At 37.8% G+C, this 19,967-nt stretch overlaps 1 protein-coding gene across 4 annotated transcripts in view; it reads right to left on the bottom strand.

The window, feature by feature from the left end:
* Window positions 1-9,537: 9,537 nt before the first annotated feature.
* Window positions 9,538-19,967, bottom strand: part of ANKIB1 (ankyrin repeat and IBR domain containing 1) — a 153,050-nt gene continuing 142,620 nt past the window's right edge. For 2 of the 4 annotated variants that reach the window (XM_030822064.1, XM_030822065.1), the window contains exons 16-20: window positions 19,579-19,757; window positions 18,638-18,689; window positions 14,441-14,552; window positions 13,060-13,196; window positions 11,587-12,708 (exon numbers count right to left, since the gene is read on the bottom strand). In XM_030822064.1, coding sequence (XP_030677924.1) covers window positions 11,971-12,708; window positions 13,060-13,196; window positions 14,441-14,552; window positions 18,638-18,689; window positions 19,579-19,757 — 1,218 coding nt within the window. In that variant the 3' untranslated portion in view covers window positions 11,587-11,970. Of the gene's footprint in view, window positions 12,709-13,059; window positions 13,197-14,440; window positions 14,553-18,637; window positions 18,690-19,578; window positions 19,758-19,967 lie in introns of all 4 variants that reach the window. The other 2 variants (XM_003252435.4, XM_030822066.1) reach the window with 2 other exon arrangements.

The raw sequence follows: 19,967 nt of genomic DNA, 5'->3' as shown, positions 1-19,967 counted from the left end.
TGAATCGAATTATTTATATATTTGATTACATTCCTGAAGGTTACAGTCTGAATAGATTTTTGTATCCCCCCTGGAGTTTCATACCTTGAGGGTGTAAGATCTTTTATGAGAAAAAATTTTACTCAGATGTGTAAAAGCTCACACTTTCAAATCAATCCAAAGAAACCTGTGTCTACATTCCCCCCTCACCTATTTCTTTTATTATTATTATACTTTAAGTTCTAGGGTACGTGTGCACAATGTGCAGGTTTGTCACATATGTATACATGTGCCGTGTTGGTTTGCTGCACTCATTAACTCGTCATTTACATTAGGTATTTCTCCTAATGCTATCCTTCCCCCATTCCCCCACTGCACGACAGGCCCCGGTGTGTGATGTTCCCCACCCTGTGTCCAAATGTTCTCACTGTTCAATTCTCACCTCTGAGTGAGAACATGCAGTGTTTTGTTTTCTATCTTTGCGATAGTTTGCTCAGAATGATGGCTTCCAGCTTCATCCATGTTGCTACAAAGGACAGGGACTCATCCTTTTTTATGGCTGCATAGTATTCCATGGTGTTATGTGTGCCACATTTTCTTAATCCAGTCTATCATTGATGGGCATTTGGGTTGGTTCCAAGTCTTTGCTATTGTGAACAGTGCTGCAATAAACATACGTGTGCATGTGTCTTTATAGTAGCATGATTTATAGTCCTTTGGGTATATACCCAGTAATGGGATTGCTGGGTCAAATGGTATTTCTAGTTCTAGGTCCTTTTGACCCAGCGATCCCATTACTGGGTATACACCCAAAGGATTCTAAATTCCTTGAGGAATCGCCACACTGTCTTCCACAGTGGTTGAACTAGTTTACGCTCCCACCAACAGTGTAAAAGCGTTCCTGTTTCTCCACATCTTCTCCAGCACCTGTTGTTTCCTGATTTTTTAATGATCGCCATTCTAAGTGGTGTGAGATGGTATCTTATTGCCGCCTCACCTATTTCTAATTCCAAGTCCTAGGCCAGCTAGTCTTTGGTGCTTGCCCTAGCAGGAAGAATATGTCATGGCTGCAGTATGAACAAAGACGCTAAGCTGCCGTGCTCCTGGTATGCTTAAGGTGGTCTGGGGAGAGAGTTAGAGAGAAAGATTTATGCAGAGGAATAGTTGTGTCAGATGATGGAGGACCTAAAATATCAGGTACAGGGTTTCAGGCTTTATCTTGTAGGTGTCAAGTTTTGATTGCAGTATCATGATGAAGGCACTGCTTTAGGGTAATTGGTCTGGTCATGGTGGGTGGTTTAGGGTGGAGAAGAGAGATATTGGAGAGAGAAAGGGCCTGTGCAAGGGTTAATGCAATAACCTAGACTTACGGCACTAAAGGACAGAACTAGGGTGATAAATGGGGTGGAATGAACCAATCATATATGATCAAGATAATGGACAAAGGGGTTAGTGGGAGTTGAGATCTAATTGGATGGATCTGTATAGCACGGGGAAGTTGGGGATGTCCCAGGGTTTACTGTGGGTAATTGTCACTTATAAAATAAGGCCATCTTGGCCGGGTGCAGTGGCTCACACCTGTAATCCCAGCACTTTGGGAGGCTGAGGCAGGTGGATCCCCTGAGGTCAGGAGTTCAAGACTAACCTGGCCAACACGGTGAAACCCCATCTCTACTTAAAATACAAAAATTAGCCAGGCGTGGTGGTGAGCATCTGTAATCCCAGCTACTTGGGAGGATGAGGCATGAGGATCACTTGAATCCAGGAGGCAGAGGTTGTAGTGAGCCAAGGTCATGCCACTGCACTACAGCCTGGGCGACAAGAGTGAAACTGCATCTCAAAAGAAAAAAAAAAAAAGAAAGGCCATCTTAAGAAAGAAGGAAATGGCTCAGGGAGATGTGAGACAAGGTGATAATGTAGGTTTAGATATTTTCTGTATATGGAAGCAGAGCAAACGCTAATTTGGCAGTTTTTTGGACACTGGAGCTCACAGCTAGAAAGAATTGGGACCATCACAATTTGGTGAGAATTGAGGCTGTGAGAACAGATGAAACTGCCAGAAATGAGAAAAAGGAAGGACAGCCCAACAGTCAAACTCTGGGAATGCCCATGACTAGATGAAAGAAAAAGGGCATTGGTTGCCAACATATGAGAATGATGAAAGTGTGATATTATGGAGGCTATCAGAGACTTTCCGGATGTTAGTGAAGCTCAGCTACAACTGACGTAGGGCTATGGTGTCCTAGGTCCTTGAGAACACACGAGGTTGTTTCACTTAACCTACTCCAAAAGGTCAAGGCACAATAAAACTAGGAACAAGGCCAGTAGATTTGACAGGGACCACATCACTGACTCTTAGGGGCAGGGAGGAGTGAATCTACACTTCAATGAGGCAGGAATGGTTGTTGTGGAAGGAAAGGACAGCCCCTGCAAGAGGTCTGCCAGGTTTACCTAAAGGAATAGGAGAAACAGCAGGGGCTGGCAAAGGTTGTGCTTTTCCTGTTTTTTTCACTTTCCAGGATAGGGGGAAATTTGGACATATTTGGAGGCAGAAGGAAGTGAAGGTGTAAAAACCAGTGAGTACGGACAGGAGTGAGGATGGCCTTAGTCAGGCCAAGGGCCCTTTTCTTCCAAAACTGAAGGGCAGGACTGGCCTTGTCACCTGTGGCAGTCTCTTTTGAGATGGAGGTGAGAAGACTGAATACAGGAAGCAGGGAAAAGGGTTCTGCAGAGCTGGTGCTGGGGCAATTAGGGCTTAGAGAACACTGGAGGACGTTTAATTCAGCTGCCCCGGGCTGTGCATGAGGGAGTCAGCCAGAGAAGACTGTGATAACTCCTCCTTCTGTTATCAAAAGTATTGGACATGGCAATTTAGTGGAATTTACAGATCTCAAGGAAGACATTTGAATATAAGTACAGACACTATACGCAGTCCCAGACATCTGACTTTTTGATTGCCTGTTGTTACGAATTTGCCCTATCTCCATTACTTTCTGGTTATGGTAGCTCTCAGAAGGGGACTTTATTTTAGCAGAGTTTCATATTATGTTTATAATCTCTTACTACTACTAACAAAGTCCTGGAAGATGGGCAATGTGAGCACACAGAAGAAAAAGCGTCTTTAAACTCACTCAGCAGAAACTCCAGGAGGGCCCCCTAAAGTTCCTGGGTCTGGATATTTTAACAAACATTACTGTGTATACACCTACCAAAGTGAAGACACAAAAAGTCACTCAGCAAAAACTCCAGGAGGGCCGCCTAAAGCTCCTGGGTCTGGATATTTTAACAAACATTACTGTGTATATACCTGCCAAAGTGAAGACACAGTGAATTAATTCCATACAAAAAAGTAAACTCAGCTGGGAAGCTTAAGGTTTTGCATATTCTCCTTGGCATCAAAACCTCCATGCACATAGTAATAGAGACACGTGACAGCCCCCTTGCTTTCTGAAGTTTTCCCTTTCCCAGTACGGCATTAGGCATTTTTGTTGTCTCAGCCATGTTCCTAACCACATGCAGCCTATTGTGTGAGCTTATTGTACATGCCATTACATAGTGGTGATGATTAAAAGTCCTTACACTTCTATGACAACATTTTGACTTCTGCATTTAGTAAAGGCTCTGAGCAAAATACACCTCTTAGGGTCAGTCTATCCAAGGAGTAGATTGATTTGTTCTCAATATTATAAGTTTTGTTTGAAAAGAGAGCCAATAATTTGAAAATCTGTCAGGAGTGGCCCCAAATCCAACAATGGGTAGCACATTTATAAGTCAACCCAAGATGAACATAAAAGGGTAATGACGGATTACTGGCCATGAAAAGAGAGAGGGGAATCCACTTTTCTGGCTTTTGGCTACACTTTCTATAATGCACACAAATGTAGGGACTACCCAGAATTTACTTTTAATTGTTATTCTTTGTATTATTCCAAATGAGTATTCCCTTATCTAGCTCTAGGCATAGTTGGATGAGCACATCTATGTGTACACAAATGGACCTTGTTGAAACTACTCATGTTAAAGACTAGTGCAGTTAGCCATGTTCTTTTAAAAATCAGTATGCCACTTGGCACTCACAGGCTCAAATAACGTCAGTGGCTAAAATGTTGTGGAATATATTAGACATTACTGTCAAGAATGAATGTTAGTAGTTTCTTACCAACATTGGTAGTACCTTAATCCAAAGATACTTGGATTAAGTATATTTGCTTAATCCAAGTTTCTGAAACAAATGAATTAGTTGTTAAAGATATCTTCAATGGCTCCCAAGTTGTAGTAATATTGACAGCTCATAATGCACTAAGATAACATTTGACTTATTGAATTGTTGCTGTAAAGCAGGGGTCAGCAAACCATAACCTATTTGCCAACTTTGGCCTGCCATCTGTTGTTTTTTTAAATCTTAAAATAATTCAGTAATTGAATAGAAATAATCCAATAATTCAAACAGGTTCGTAGGAAGTTGCTATTATAGAGAGGCCCTGTGTATGCTTTACTCAGTTTCCTCCAATGAGTACCTTTCACATAATGTGCAATATCAAAACCAGGAAACTGACATTGGTAAATGTCTATGTATATTTCTATATGATTTTATCACATGTAGATTCACGTAGCCACCACCAATACAGACTATGCCATCATCACAAAGATGTCCCTTGTGTCACTCCTTCATAGTCACACATACACGTCCCTGCCCCCCACCATCCCTAAACCCTGGCCAACACTAATTTGCTTCCAACTCTTATTATTTTGTCATTTCAATAATGTTATATAAGTGGAATATAGCACGTGATATATTTCAGACTGCCTCTTTTTACTCAGCATAAGGCCCTTGAGATCCATCCAGGTGGTTGAATCAATAGTTTGTTCCTTTTTATTGCTGAGTAGTATTCCACTGCATAGATGTACCATTGTTAACCAACTATGAGATGATATTTTGGTGGATTTCAGGTTTGGCTATTACAGATAGTTGCTATGAACAAATGTGTACAGGTTTTTGTGTGGAGATAAGTTTTCATTTCTCTGTGACAAATGCCCAGAAGTGCAACAAGTGTTGGGTCATATGATAAGTATATGCTTAAGTTTTTAAAGGAACTACCAAATTATTTTCCAGGATGGTTGTACCATTTTATATTCCCATCAGCAATGTATGAATATTCATTTCTCCACATCCTTACCAGCATTTGGTGTTGACACTAATATTTATTTTAGCCATTCTGATAGGTGTGTAGTGTCTTACTGTGATCTTAATTTGCATTTCCCAGATGGACAGTGATGTTGAGCAAATTCTATGTGTTATTTATCTTCTTTGGTGAAATTTTTCTTCATCTCTTTTGTCCATTTTATATTGGATTGTCTTTTTGCTGTTTAGTTTTGAGACTTCCTTATACATTCTATGAGTTGTCAGATATGTGGTTTGCAAATATTTTCTTCTGGGTTTGTCTTTTCATCTTCTTTATCAGATCTTTTGTAGAGCAAAAGTTTTACATTTTGATGAAGTCCAGTTTATCATTTTTTTCTTTTATGGATCATGCTTTTGGTGTCAAGTCTAAAAATTCTTTGCTTAGCCTAGATCTTAGAAGACTTTATGTTCTTTTCTAGAAGTTTCATATTTTACATTGAAATCTATGATCGACTTTATATATAAAGTGTGAGTTTTAAGTAGAGGTTCTTAAGTTTTGCCTGCCTTATATCATACCAATTGTTCCGGTGCCATTTGTTGAAAATACTATCCTTTCTCCTTTTGCGCCTTTGTTAAAACCAGTTGACAATATTAGTGTGAGGCTATTTCTGGTTCTCTGTTCTATTCTATTGATCTATGTGTTTATCCATTCACCAGTATTGCACTGTCTTGAAAAAGGGTAGCATGGTTCTTCTCATTTTAGTTTTCTTTTTCAAAATTGTTTTAGCTACTCTAGTTCTTTTGCCTTTCCATATACATTTTAGAATTATCCATAGCTACAAAAAATATCACTGAGATTTGGCACAAATTGTTGCAATTGAACTAAGTCCAGCCATTCTGATATCAGCTTGTGGCTGTGCTATGGGCAGTTAAGTTGGGCACAAAATTTCCCCCAAAGGCACAGCTATAATTTTTCAAGTAAAATTGAGATACTGCTAGGGCCAGGCTACTGCCCTCTCAAATCTATCACTTCTATGTGACTAGCAAGGCCTGTTGGAGCCTTTCTATCTGGTTAATTCTCCAATTAAGAATTGACCCACCCTAAAGTCAAGATGTCAGACCAGGAAGTCCCAAGGTTTCCATGGGTTAGGTATTCAGTTTCGAGAGATGCACATTAATAGCTGCCTGTTTTTCAAAGTGGATGCTGTTTGGTGGTTGGGTCAGGTAGGTGGCCACACTGGGTTGGAAAAGGCCTGAGTGCTCTGAGTGCAATTAAGTCAGTCAGCAATTTCCCTTTCTCCTCATGGGATTCTGAATTGTGTCTGGAGGACCACCTAGGAGGGGTCAGAGACACGTTGGGGAGCAATTTACACAGCCCATTATTACCTCTGTACATGTGGGAGCCCTTGAAAGGGAGAATCCCACTGACAATCATCAGACAGGTAAGTGTGGGCATACAGCACATCAATTCCATTGTACATTTAGATACAGAAGCCACATTACATTGAATCACCCAAAAGGCTCCACCCACAAGACCCTATTAGCTTCCCTTCCTCACCACAGAACATGCTAAAAAGCCTTTTCCACCACAGGAACACAGACCACAGACCAACGAGTCGAAAATGTGTGCAAGCCAGGGGCTACATGTGGCAAATGAGTGCCCGGTCACATTATCCCCTAACCAGGAGGTTTGCAAAAGAGGCTGTCCGTGGGGAACAAAATTTTCAGCCTTTTTTCTCCTTTAGCCTCTTGCTCCAGGATCAGTGCCTGAACACCGACAACTACCTCTCCTGTGGCAGTGGTGAGCCCTACAGCATCCAGAAAGAACTGGGGCCCCGGGCTTCTATTTTCTCCCATGCACACCACCACATTTTACCCGGAAGTCTTCAGCACCTTCTCTCACTCCTGCACCCAGCACCTTGCCCTCATTACTGGCTGAATCGGCTGTGGGCTGCTCTGCACTTTTAGGCATGGCATTGCATTCACTTCAGCATCTGAACAGCCTTGCAACTGCTTGCAGCTCAAATAACCTTCTGTTTGCAGTCTACCCAAGGCTCTCAATCGAACAGTAAGGTTCTTATTGATAACACCAATTATTTTACATTGTAACAGGAGTTGCTGACTCCTTACCTTGAAAACATCCCTTCCTCTGCCTGCCTGCAGGAGTAACAAAGCACCATTTGCACTGTTTGTTTCAATCCCACCTCTTGTTGCTAAGCCTCTAAACATTGTCTCCTGTTCATGAATAGGTAGGACAGTGGGAACCCTTAATCTCCGCCCTATACCCATCATTAGGGTTAGAGCATTCACTACCAGATCTCAGGGAGTCTTACATTCCAGAACCTGGCCCATGGTTCCTTTATCAGAATATCATGTCTTTGTCAGCATCCCATCCTTGTTGCCAAAACTCTCAGTTCCAGGATTTCACTTTACCCTACTGACAAACGAGTAAGTTAGCCTGTTACAATCTCAAGAATGCTGACAGAAGACATGCGACTCTTGAGTCAGAGGCAAAGGACTTTATCACTCATGGCACAGCACTCAGAATGAACCTCAGCATATTCGCATCAGTTCCCCTTGTCTCCAGTTTCACGGGGGCAATGCAAAGGGCCTGGATGGACAACAAGCACACGATGGGGTTCATGTTATAGTTCAGCTGAACACTGGGTGTGAGGAATCCACTTCTTAAGCAGTTAAGCCTACTCCTTGACCTCAAGTTACTAGTTACATAAATCCTGAGACGGCTCAGGCAAAATTGCCAACAGGGCCTTGCAGTCTTGGCACACCTAGTAAGATAAGAGGCCTGACTGTATCCTCCAACAATTATCCTTTTTGTGCTTTGGCTTTGTTCACTCTCATGTGTTTGTCTCAATCTGTTGTGTACTGATGGCTCACACAGGCTAGGCACTTATGCAATAAATATTTAATGGGACAGCTGGCTAAGACATGAAGACAGCTTGATCAAGAATATTATCAAATTGCAGTTTCAAAGAGTGAAGAAGAATAATTCCTTCAGAAGTTTGGCCACCGCTAAGTCTGTCAGCTACCTGTGAGTCCTAAGTGGAACTGAGGTCTAAAGGAAACTTTTCTGATTCATCTTTAAGAACTAAGTCTACTGCCAGTTCCTAAAGGACTGTCACATAATACAGTCTAGAAGGAGCCTCTTCTATCTTTCTAGAAAGAAATCTTTCATTCTGGTGAGAAGGTTGTAACAACTGACAAGACAATATAATGTTGCCAAGGAGAAGAACCAGTAGTTATACCTGTAGCACAATGCTGAGATGAAACAACTTCTGGGCCAGGCACAGTGGCTCTCACCTGTAATCCCAGCACTTTGGGAGGCCCAGGAGGGCAAATTTCTTAAGCCCAGGAGTTCAAGACTAGCCTGGGCAACATGGTGAAACCCCGTCTCTACAAAAAATACAAAAATTAGCCGGGCGTGGTGGCATGTGCCTGTAGTCCCAGCTACTTGGGAGGCTGGGGTAGGAAAATCACCTGAGCCCGGGAGGTTGAGGCTGCAGTGAGCTATGATCACATTACTGCACTCCAGCCTGGGTGACAGAGTAAGATCCTGTCTCAGAAGAAAAAACAAAGAAAACAAAAAAAAAAACTACTACTCAGTCCAAGAGCTGACTGCATGAAAAATTTTTTCCTTTGGAGTTATTTCAGACTTAAAACACCCCCAAAGTTTGTATTATCACTTAATATTTAGAGTCCAAGGTTTTACTCTTCAGAGATATACTATCACTGCTTTTAAATTATGATCAAGCTTTAATAAATTCCAGGTTTTAATTCATAACATGTAAATGATAAATATTTGAGGACTCAAAGGAGATAAAAAATGAGATCAGTGGCTGTAATGAACAACAATTAAGGAATAATTCAGCCTATGAACATTGGTAGTTAAGCTTCAGATCCACACAATGAAAGGCATAAATAAAATGACCATTTTAAATGATTATCACCAGCAGACCCCATGAAGCACCAGCTGGGGCAAGGTCAAATGTCATGGGTTATTTTCGTAACTCATAAGGGACACAATAATAAAGTGAAAAAGAAGCAGGCATTTTTATTCATATGGCATAAAATTTTTTTCTTTCCTAAGCAATTTCACAAAACATATCTTAAAGTTATTTTTCTATGTATTTCTATTAGAGTTCAAGAAAAAATAACATTTTTCTCCTGAAAGCTACAGTGATGTCAATAAAATGAGCACTGATGTCATAATGTTTTAACACATTGTCATGCAGTGTTTTCGTATTTATAATTGGGATATAAAATGCTCAGTAAGTGGCTAGTGTAAAAATATTAGGCACTAATCAATTACATGTAAGAACCAAATTGATCCCATCACATTGGAGGGATTTAATTTGAAGAAAATCAGCTTTCTGACTTGGTTAAAACAAAGTCTACAATGTAATGAGACAAAATGGAAGTAGTTTAAGTAATAAATGTTTAATCAAAGAATTTTACATATTATTAACAGCATTCATTTGGCCAAACATCTACACGTTTGTAGAATCCTACTGTATATAAAGTGGGAATGTATCAAGTATAGACTATGAAAGTGCAAATAACAAGTCAAGGTTAGATTAACTTTTTTTTTTTACATTATAAAATTAACTTGTTTACAAAATAGGCTTTGCCAAACTTCATTACTGAATTGTAAAGTCAATGACTGTGTTGTTTTTAAAATATGTACCAAGGTAATACAAATTGGATAATGATCATTTTTCATGCTCAGGAGAGAACAGCACAGAAATAAAGGATACTGCACAAGGTGCAAGGAAACCAGAACCCATTGTGTACACTATCTTCACACAGAGCATTCTTTCTTACCTTAACTGCAGCTGTGCAAGATGCCTCAATGTGATGCAAAGACTCTACACTGGAAAAATTAAAACAACTTGGTCTAAAAACTTATTGGTGCTGATATTTTTAATCCAAAATAAATTTGTAAAAAAATCCTTTAATGGACTATTTCAGTTTAATATACAGTAATACACTGTAGATAAAGTTAATATTCCCCCCACTAATTTAATAGGGATTGATATCAATGTTTCTGATCACTGGAGAAATAAAAACTAATGTGGACCTTTGATATCCATGGCATAGGAGGATTCCCACAGTTTATCCTAAGAGGATCTGGGGAATATTAAATATTCTAATACAGTGTCCTAGCAATATGAATTTTAAGTACAAGGATATTTCAAAAGCAGGGTTTGGGAAAAAAAAGTAATCAAAATCTATAATCACATCTCTTGTGGATAACAATATTAATATAACTTTTTATCCAGCCCAGGACTTGCCTGTACAAACTCAGAACTGAAAGTTTGGTATCTGTAGATTTCTGGTAACAATCCGGCAAAACACTAAATGGAGTGTTGTACTTATCTATTTTGCTTATGTTATGCTAGTTTTGATAATATTTAAGTAAAACAGCCATTCCAACAGTTTACTCTAGTTTTAATTACACACTGTACCATTGTATCTTAATTACAACTAAGACCAGTATTTTCTTCACAGTAAGACACTGATAACTAGGAAGTTGATTTTTTTCAACACTAAACAGTAATTACACAGCAAATGAGTATTGCGCAGTAGAACAAACACATGTCAGCATTTGCTAGTTAGGCAAACAAACTGATTGAACATTTAGTTGTTATATTTAGTGTAAAAGCAAGGCCATGGGTGGTTTATGGAGGTCTTTGCAATTCATAGCATAGTTACTTCAGAAAAGACATTGAAATTTGAATTACTCACTTATTTAACTGGCAACTATCCATTTAGGTTAGGCAAAGGCACGGTAACATGTTGCGCAGGATGTTTTATTGAATTTCTTAATAATCATGGGATTTACTATAACTCATGAAAACTCCACTTTTTTTCTATTTTATAAAACACCATTAAAAGTAATTGCACCCATTAGTAATTAGAATGCACTGTAAAATTGTGAAAACAAATAACTATGATTGCACTTCCAATAAAGTGTCTCTTAAAATACAGCACCGCTGTTGCTAATCAACTGTATTTTAATATTAAAATAAACTGTTTTTAACAGCAGCATTAAGTTAACTTAAGCTACAGGCTACATTTATATAAATGCAGTCTCCATGGCAACAAAAACCCATTTAATTCTGGAATATCATTGCTACCAACTGGCACCTTTTACTCCCGAGAACGCTGACACTGCCCTGGAGCACTCTAGGATGCTGCACACCTAAATGCCTTGTTAGTCAGCGCACAAGTCAGAGTTTGGCACAATTGGACTGTAAATAGACATGAAAGGAAACCTTTGATTCATGTGAAAATTAAAACTAATTACACTATGGTAGATGTGGTACTAAAGAGACTTCAATTCACATTGCTCAGACAAAAAGGAAGTAAGTTATGGAAGAGCACAGAGATTGAGGACATATATGTTATCGGATTTATCCAAAATAAATTTCTAGAATGAAGAAACTTTTTTTTTTTTTTTTTTTTTAAAAGGAAAGCCACCCAAAGATTAGGGAGTAAGCCTTTAGTTTAAATGTTCAATTTAAGTATTGTCAAGCCTAGGCTAAATAGAGGACTGCATTTTCTTCGAGTGTGGAATACAACTTATTTATTTCATTTTTGTTTCTCTTTCTCTTGCTCTTCTTTTTGTCAGCAAAATGGGGAAAAGCTACTCAATTAAGTACAAAGGAAATTCCCTGTAAGGTTAAAATAGAAAATGAAGCTACCATTCAAGGGAACTTCTTTGTTTTCAACCCTAATGTCAGTGGTTTATCACTGAGTTGGAATTAAGTGAATCAAAGTCTCTATCAAGCATACTCCACTTAGCATACCATCTGTACCTGTAATTCATTTAGAGCCCAGATGTGTGTAGTTCACACTAAATGTACTTGTTCAAGCCAGTCACTTGAGGTTTGAGGTGTTTGACTTGAAACATCTGAACCATCTCCTCTGTTGGCCGCCTCATTACCACTGTCACCAGCTTGAGATGCTGCTTCACCAGCCAGAATATTTTCTTCCAAAGGATTTTCTTCTATCTGGGTTCCTCTACCTTCACTGACACTGGCATCTTCAAACATTGAATCTTCTGGCAGCACCAGTTCCACATCCTTCACACCTTCTGACCCATCTTTGATACAGGGGAGCTGGGAATCTGCACTGATTTCTGTAGTTGCTGGAGGAATCAGGGCAATACTCTGAGGGTTCATGTCATGAAACCAAGCCATGATGTTGCCAAGAAGATTGTCATTGATGTTGGGGTCCTGGCCAGCTGAGTCAGGGTCACTAGATGAGGGACAGAAATCACTTCTTGCCTCACTGAGAGGGTGTGAGCTCAGGGTGTCAGTTGAAAATGGGTCACTCTCTGCTCCTAGTCTCATGAGGCTGTCACCAAGTTCCAAAAGCTCAGAGCTGCTCAATGCAGCCCGAGGGCTATCTGTATTTCTGGGGACACAGTCCAGCCTGGAAGGTAAAGAAGTGCCTATCGCACCTAAGGATGCTTCATTACTGAGGAAGTCTCTAGTTTCTTCATCGAGGGCCAGCCCAGACTCTTGCAGTGATAACTGTATCGCAAGAAGTATATTGGGATCATCTTCATCCAAGGAACTCAGAGCCTGAAGCAACAGAAAGCAAAACCACTTTAAAATTTGACTGAAGAAAAACTGATTTAACTCAATCACGTTTACCATTCTTCCTTTACCAACAGATTATTAATTTTATTTACACAGAAAAATTATTTTATCTACTAAAATCTTGTATTTTTCTCCATGCCCATGCTAAAGGAAAAAAAAAATACCTTAAAATAAATCTAAAATATAGGAATACCTTTTCCTGCAGCACATCTTTAAAACAAAGATTTTGGAATGGAAGGAAGAAACAGGAAAGCAATGAAAGTAACAACAGGAAACCACACTCAACAGAGAAAGAGTAAAAGCACAGGCAATGAGGCTGCTCAGAAAGGCTACCTGAAGAGAGTCCTGGTTTTCAGAGCGACTGGCAGGGGTGTAGTCACGCAGGGAAGAGCTGTGCAGCACACTCATAGATGCAGAACTTACCACGGATGTGCCAGGCCTGCGGCTGCTGCTGCCACCTTCTGGAATATCTGTTTCAAAGCAATTGGTACCAAAGACAATTTAGTGACAAATAAGACTTATTTATTTTTTTCATACACCTGGTTGTTTAGATTGGCAATTTCTCTTTCAGTGCTGGGGAAAACCTGTGTTGATGTGTTCACTTAATCTTTCTGGGATTTCTCATCCATATTTGTCTTACCACGAACAATTATATATATATGATATTATCACTTCAAATCCATAACTTTTTACTTTTTTTTTTTTTTGAGACGGAGTCTTGCTTTGTTGACCTAGCTGGAGTGCAGTGGCGCAATCTTGGCTCACTGCAACCTCTGCCTCCTGGGTTCAAGCGATTCTCCTGCCTCTGCCACCCGAGTGGTTGGGACTACAGATGTGTGCCACTATGCCTGGCTAATTTTTGCATTTTTAGTAGAGATGGGGTTTCACCATGTTGGTCAGGATGGTCTCCATCTCCTGACCTCGTGATCCGCACACCTTGGCCTCCCAAAGTGCTGGGATGACAGGCATGAGCCACCGTGCCTGGCTGACTTTTTTACATTTTTGCTTGCAGTCTATATAGTTCTATTCATAAATGCAAGTGATACTATCCATTTCTCTTTTTTTGTTAAGCAATAACTAATAAAGGTTTTTCATTTTTAGATTTCTTAAAATTAAATAATTTGGGAATTTCAATAGTCTGAAGAGCAAATCTTTAGTCCCATTGATCCTGACATTATAGTCAGAAGATTTTCACTTAATAATTTAACATTTAAAAGTTGAATAACTAAAATAATTTATCTCTAATGCCAGAAATTCTCTCTCTTTTAAATGTCTACAGGACAACTAAGGCTAGGAGACAAATATTCCATGAACACAAAAACAGTATCAATCAATACTACAATTAACTGAGTGCTTCACTAGATGCTTAAGTGTTTTAGATGTATTATCTAATTTAATGCTCACAATGAGCCTATAAGGTGGCACTATTATTATTATGTCTTTAGAATATGGAAACAACCTTAGAGAGGCTGTGATCTGACTAAGTTACACAGCTAATATGCAGCAGAGATGGGGTCATGAATCCAAGTTTGCCTGACTCCACAGACCATGCTCCTAACTCCTCTGATTTTCTGTGTCCTGTCACAACAGAAACATCTGCATATTTATTGTATATCTAAATGACAAACTCGTTCACAAACATTTACATCAGCCAGTTTGAAGGATAAATTCAGGAGAGCTATGAGATTAAACCATACTCAACCCAAGGACTTACCTAAAGTGCTTTCACTTGGCTCATCAGGGTCTGGAGGATTACTGAGTAGACTGTGAACGTCTCCTCGACGACGTTGTCTGTGCCTCCTCCGATACTGAAATTCAGCATATTCCTGCATAAACCAAAGGTTATAAAATACAAGAGAGCATGCAATTTTTAAAATGCAAATAAAACAAAGTACACACTTTTTTCCAGGGGAAAAAGTTTGTGATTTTATACACATCTTATAAAATCACTTGGCTGAAACATCAGGTTTTGCCATGCCAAGGAAACACAAAAGGTAAAATGGAAAAAGAAAGTTTTCAACAGTCATTACAATTGCCTAGATAAATTAGGAATACTTGCAAGCCCCAGGGCTACATTAGAACAGCCCTATTTCATATGCCTGATGATTTCAAGGATCTTGTTATCTAATTAATACTACAATCATATTACTAATTTAAGTAAGGCTTTCCTTGAAGGGAGGTTTTTTATTTTTTATTTGCTTATTTTTAGAGTCAGACTCTTGCTATGTTGCTTAGGCTGGTCTTGAACTCCTGGCCTCAAGCAATCCCTACTGCTCGGCCTCCTAAGTAGCTGGGATTACAGGTGTGAGTCATTGCACCTGGATATGAAAGTGGTTTTAAAAACGTGACTGGGGGCGGGTGCGGTGGCTCACGCCTGTAATCCCAGTACTTTGGGAGGCTGAAGCAGGCAGATCCCCTGAGGTCAGGAATTTGAGACCAGCCTGGCCAACATGGTGAAACCCTGTCTCTACTAAAAAAACAAAAAATTAGCCAGGCGTGGTGGTGGCACCTGTAATCCCAGCTACTCGAGAGGCTGAGGCAGGAGAATCACTTGAACCCAGGAGGCGGAGGTTGCAGTGATCCGAGATTGTGCCACTGCACTCCAGCCTGGGCAACAAGAGCAAGACTACATCTCAAAAAAAAAAAAAAAAAAAAAAAAAATTGACTGGGATATATGTAGCAGAAAAAGAAAAAAAGGAACAACAGTAAAAAAGAACACACACTGTTAAGTACTTGCCAGACTGTTGGGTTTTCTATTCTTTGAGACTACTGCATACCATATTCACAAATCAAAGGACTTAGATTAAAAGACAAATGTTAGGTTAGCTTTAAAATAAGATGATTATTTAGCTTCTTTTCTATATAAGCCAATATGTGGTGCTATTTACAACACAAGTAGGGGAAATGTTTTCTATTTAGCATATGGGATGAACACAGACTTAGGCAGATGTCCTCAGTCTATTCTACATTTGTGACAATGTTTAAAGTGAGTTTGTTATCACCAGAGGGTACAACCTGGGACCATCTGCTATTATCTGGGTATAAATGTGACAGAAGAGAAGAGAACAAAAGAGAAGGAAAGAGAAGAGAGGAGGCCAGGGTACATGATACCAACATAAAACGGCTAATTTAGAGAATCATTATGGTGTCTTTCCATGATAAACACTAAGATACTCAACTTTATGATTATCCTGGTTACCCTAGAATATTCAATATGCTTATATTGTGAAAGTACTAGGAGTAGGTGAAGACAAATTTTGGATCACAAATAAAACTTTCGCATCATACCACTCTGGTGACATTTATTTAAACTCCTTTATTTATATAAGCAGTTGGACTCTTAAGAAGTGGGAGGCATCCTGTTCGTTAGGTTAGAAACTAATAAATGAACGATACTCCAAGTGCCCTGAGGGTTTATACTGGTTCTTTAAAATGCCTTGCTGAGGTGGGACATCATTTCCTCTTTTCCTAGAGGCCCATGATCTCAAACTGATGACTTAAGTGTCATCAAGGCTCAACAGACCAGTGAGGAACACCAACTAGATTTCTTAGACAAAGATGGTGTGAAAATTTTATCTCAATTCAAGGTTTATATTAGGGATAATTTGCTTACTTTGTAAACCTGATAATGGTACAAAGTTATGAATTAAACTATTACTGACCATAGACTATACATATTTCCAATTTAAGACAATGAAACCATTTAAAAGCAACTGCAAAGGAAACTTGTATATCTAATCGTCTGACAGAAAACTCTCAGATGGCATTCTCTCATGATGCAACAGGCTTAAATATATTGTTCTCATAAAATTTATCTGAAAATTTCCAAGGATTCCTAAGATCTTCAAGAATGTATATTAAAAGGGTTTAGTCAGTATACTCCAAATGCTTTGAGAATGTTAAGGATACAGAAAAGACTAAAAAGTTCTAGGATTTACAGAGGGAAAAGCTATAAGGAGCTGTTTTAAGTAATAATTGCGACAATTTTGTCAGTGGCTAAATGAGATGCTTTAATCCTTCTAGAACTTATATGGGGTATCACCATCCGTATTGTAAAGACGAGAAATTAAGAAAGAACATAGCCTAGGATCTAGTAAGTTACACTTAAAAGTTGAATTCAGGTGTTCCTCAGACTTTATGCTATTTCCACTGAGCTCCATTGCCTTTAAAGTAGCATAAAACAAATCTTTATGCTTGCCAGACTCAATTTAAATTGAAGAGAGTAAGATGAAATTAACTTCAATGAAAAAAATATAAATTCAATCTAAGTCTACTGGAGTTGGTAACCTTGTTTTCTCCCTCACTATTAAGGCAAAGAGCTATTTTTCAAAAATATAACTTTGGCAGTTACTCGATAGTCATATACACATGCAGAACTTGAAAGTCTCACAATGTGTAGTAATTCTTTATATCTGCAATAAGATTTATGTAAAAGCCTAGTATTTCAATGTGTCAAAGACTAAAGAAAACTAAAAGTAAGTAATTTCTAAAAAATTATCAATTCATAAAAAACAAAGTGACAGTCATATTAGTAGGCCCTCAATATTCAAGGACAAATATTTCAGGATTCCTAAAGTTTCTGTCAGAGCCAGAAGCTGCAAGATGATACACATACATGCTTGTAAATACACTGACGAAGGTTTTATTTATTTTTGCTAAATTGTGTTTCTACCTTAAAACACGGAAATCATTAGTATTTTTTTTTTTCTTTTATAATTTCAGTTTGCTTATTCTTCCTTTTAGGTAGAAGTTTTCCACAATATCCCCAAAGTTGTAAATGTATTATAACATTGAAATAATAAATACAGGATCAGATAAAGGTTCATAATTAGTTTTAAAATTAAAAATTTCATTAATATATCACAATTTTAAAAACAATTTAAGTGAATTTAAAATGTCCAGATCAGGGCTCCAAGCACAATTTTTTTCAAGTCAATATTTTCTTGGATGTATCTACCAATACAAAAGCCACAGGTGATTGCAAGTATCTTCAGCAGCTGAAAAGAGAAAGTATCCGATTTAAATAAGCCACAGTCATGCCTGGATAATAATCAATTTCATTGTCTTTCAGTTGCAGGTAACAAATGGGTTATACATTACAAACGAAGATTTCCTCATTTGTTCTGTACCCTTCCAAAAATTAAGTTGAAGGGTTATCATATTATAGGCATCAAATACTGTTTAATAAAGAGCAAGGATAGAAAGAGAGAAGTAGAGAGAACTGCTAAAACCATTTTAAAGTCAGACTCAACAGTGGCAATTTAAATCTCAGAAAACAGCTATGTGATTAAGAGTTTCACTCTGTCTTATTTTTATTTGCCACAACTGCTATCTGTAGTGTTAGTAATTTAGACCTTCTGTATTTTAAAACGGTATATTAATAATGACAACAAAAAAAACAAGAAGAGTGTGAAAGTCTTAAGGATAAGCAGAAAGCAACTAAGCAAAGCATTTCTTTCTGCATATACATTATTAAAGTCAAGTTTTCCACTTTAGCAACTGATTATAAATCAGTTCCCTCAGGTTGTTGCATTAACCTTAAAAAATGGATTGTTCTTTTATATTTTTAATAGTTTCAGACTAAAACAATATTATGACTAGAAATGCATTTCTAATAAATTGTCTATTAACAAATTAGAAGACATTTTCCAAAAATGTATATTGTAAATTTGCCTTAATTCTGACTATTCAGTAATTAAAAACAATAAAAGAGTAATGCATTTAACAATGTGATGATATATCAATACTACATAAATAGCTAAATGTAGGCTCTGTCAAGGCATTTTTGTTACAAAAGAAAGAGACAGCACTACTGATAATCTCAGTAGGATTTAGAATAGATAAGGATGCAAATGCAAGCACGACTGCACTAAGAAAAAATACAGAAACAAAAACCCCATAAAACAATTACCTCTGGTGATGCAAATCCTAAATATTCCCAATCCCATGTTCCACCAGCAAAGCTACAAAGAAATTAGACATACCATTTGATTTAATATCAATACTACAAAGGATATACAATCAGATCCTTGCCCTTTGAACATTACTTTGAATTCCTCTGTTGGAACTTGCTTAACTAAAGTAGATCAACTATTAAAACGGAATTAAAATGATAATTTCATTATTTCTTCCAAATTCTAAGTTTTTATGTTTGTGTAAAATGATCAAAAAATAAAAATTATCATGTTATAACAAAGTATTTTATGACTGCTTCTATTTTTATTTTACAAGTATTTACTCATAAATATTATGTAAAAATAGGATCAAAGGAATTTATGTAAAATAGTGCTAAAGGAATGTTTAATGCTTATAGTTATTACAAATAGGAAAGTATGCTTCAATTTACAGAAGTAGTATGAGTACGTAAAACAACCACAACTCAACTGATCTTTAGTGGATGAGTTTATCACTTAAGTAACTACAAATATCAAATTTCTCTTTCCTTCACAACTTAATACAAAAATACAAATATGACCATAACAAGCTGGCAAAGTTTCCAAATTCTACATCGTAAGATGTTTATAACTATCAAATCACTATATATATATTACATATTTGAAATGATACATTAGAATACTCTTATTTATGAGTTCACCTGAAATGTGAAATTAACCTAGGTTAATTTAGTCTAAGGAGCTACACAATGATAAATAAACAAAAAATAACAAGAAAAACAGAAATAGCATGGAGGAAAAAAAAAATCACCAAAAAAAGTTAACATACTTTTATGAGCTATACATATTTTAGGTGTAAATAATTTCCAGGAATATGAACCCTAGTTGGATAAAAAATAAAACTGCTGGCATTTGTGGCTGGAGCTAGGATGATTTCCACAGTGTACATCCTTTTTACCTGCGCCTTGGAGCTTCTGGTGAGTCTGCAGGAGCTACTCCCCGAGCCACAGATGCCAGGAATTCTTGCCTCTTCTGCTGTACAAGGCATGCTGCTTTGATGATCTTGTGGCGGGGTGTGCGAAGGTAAGGCCTATTGACTTTCTGGGCAAGGTCTTCAGTGACCATTTCTAGGTCTGTCTATAGCAAGCAGAGAAAAAAAAAAGATCACAGGCTTCATAGGTTAATCAACAGCAAATCCAGAGTCTATGTGGTTTCTCAGTTAAATCTAACTCTTTTGAAGTAAGAAACTAGTTAAAATTTTGAAATAACTTCCTATGTAATGTGTTTTCTATTTTGTACATGTTTTCTAGATTATGAAAGAGAAAGGACTGTATATAAAATCATGAA

This window comes from Nomascus leucogenys, chromosome 11 (assembly GCF_006542625.1).
Source record: "Nomascus leucogenys isolate Asia chromosome 11, Asia_NLE_v1, whole genome shotgun sequence".
Lineage (NCBI taxonomy): Eukaryota > Metazoa > Chordata > Mammalia > Primates > Hylobatidae > Nomascus > Nomascus leucogenys.
This window is presented reverse-complemented; position numbering and strand designations above follow the sequence as displayed.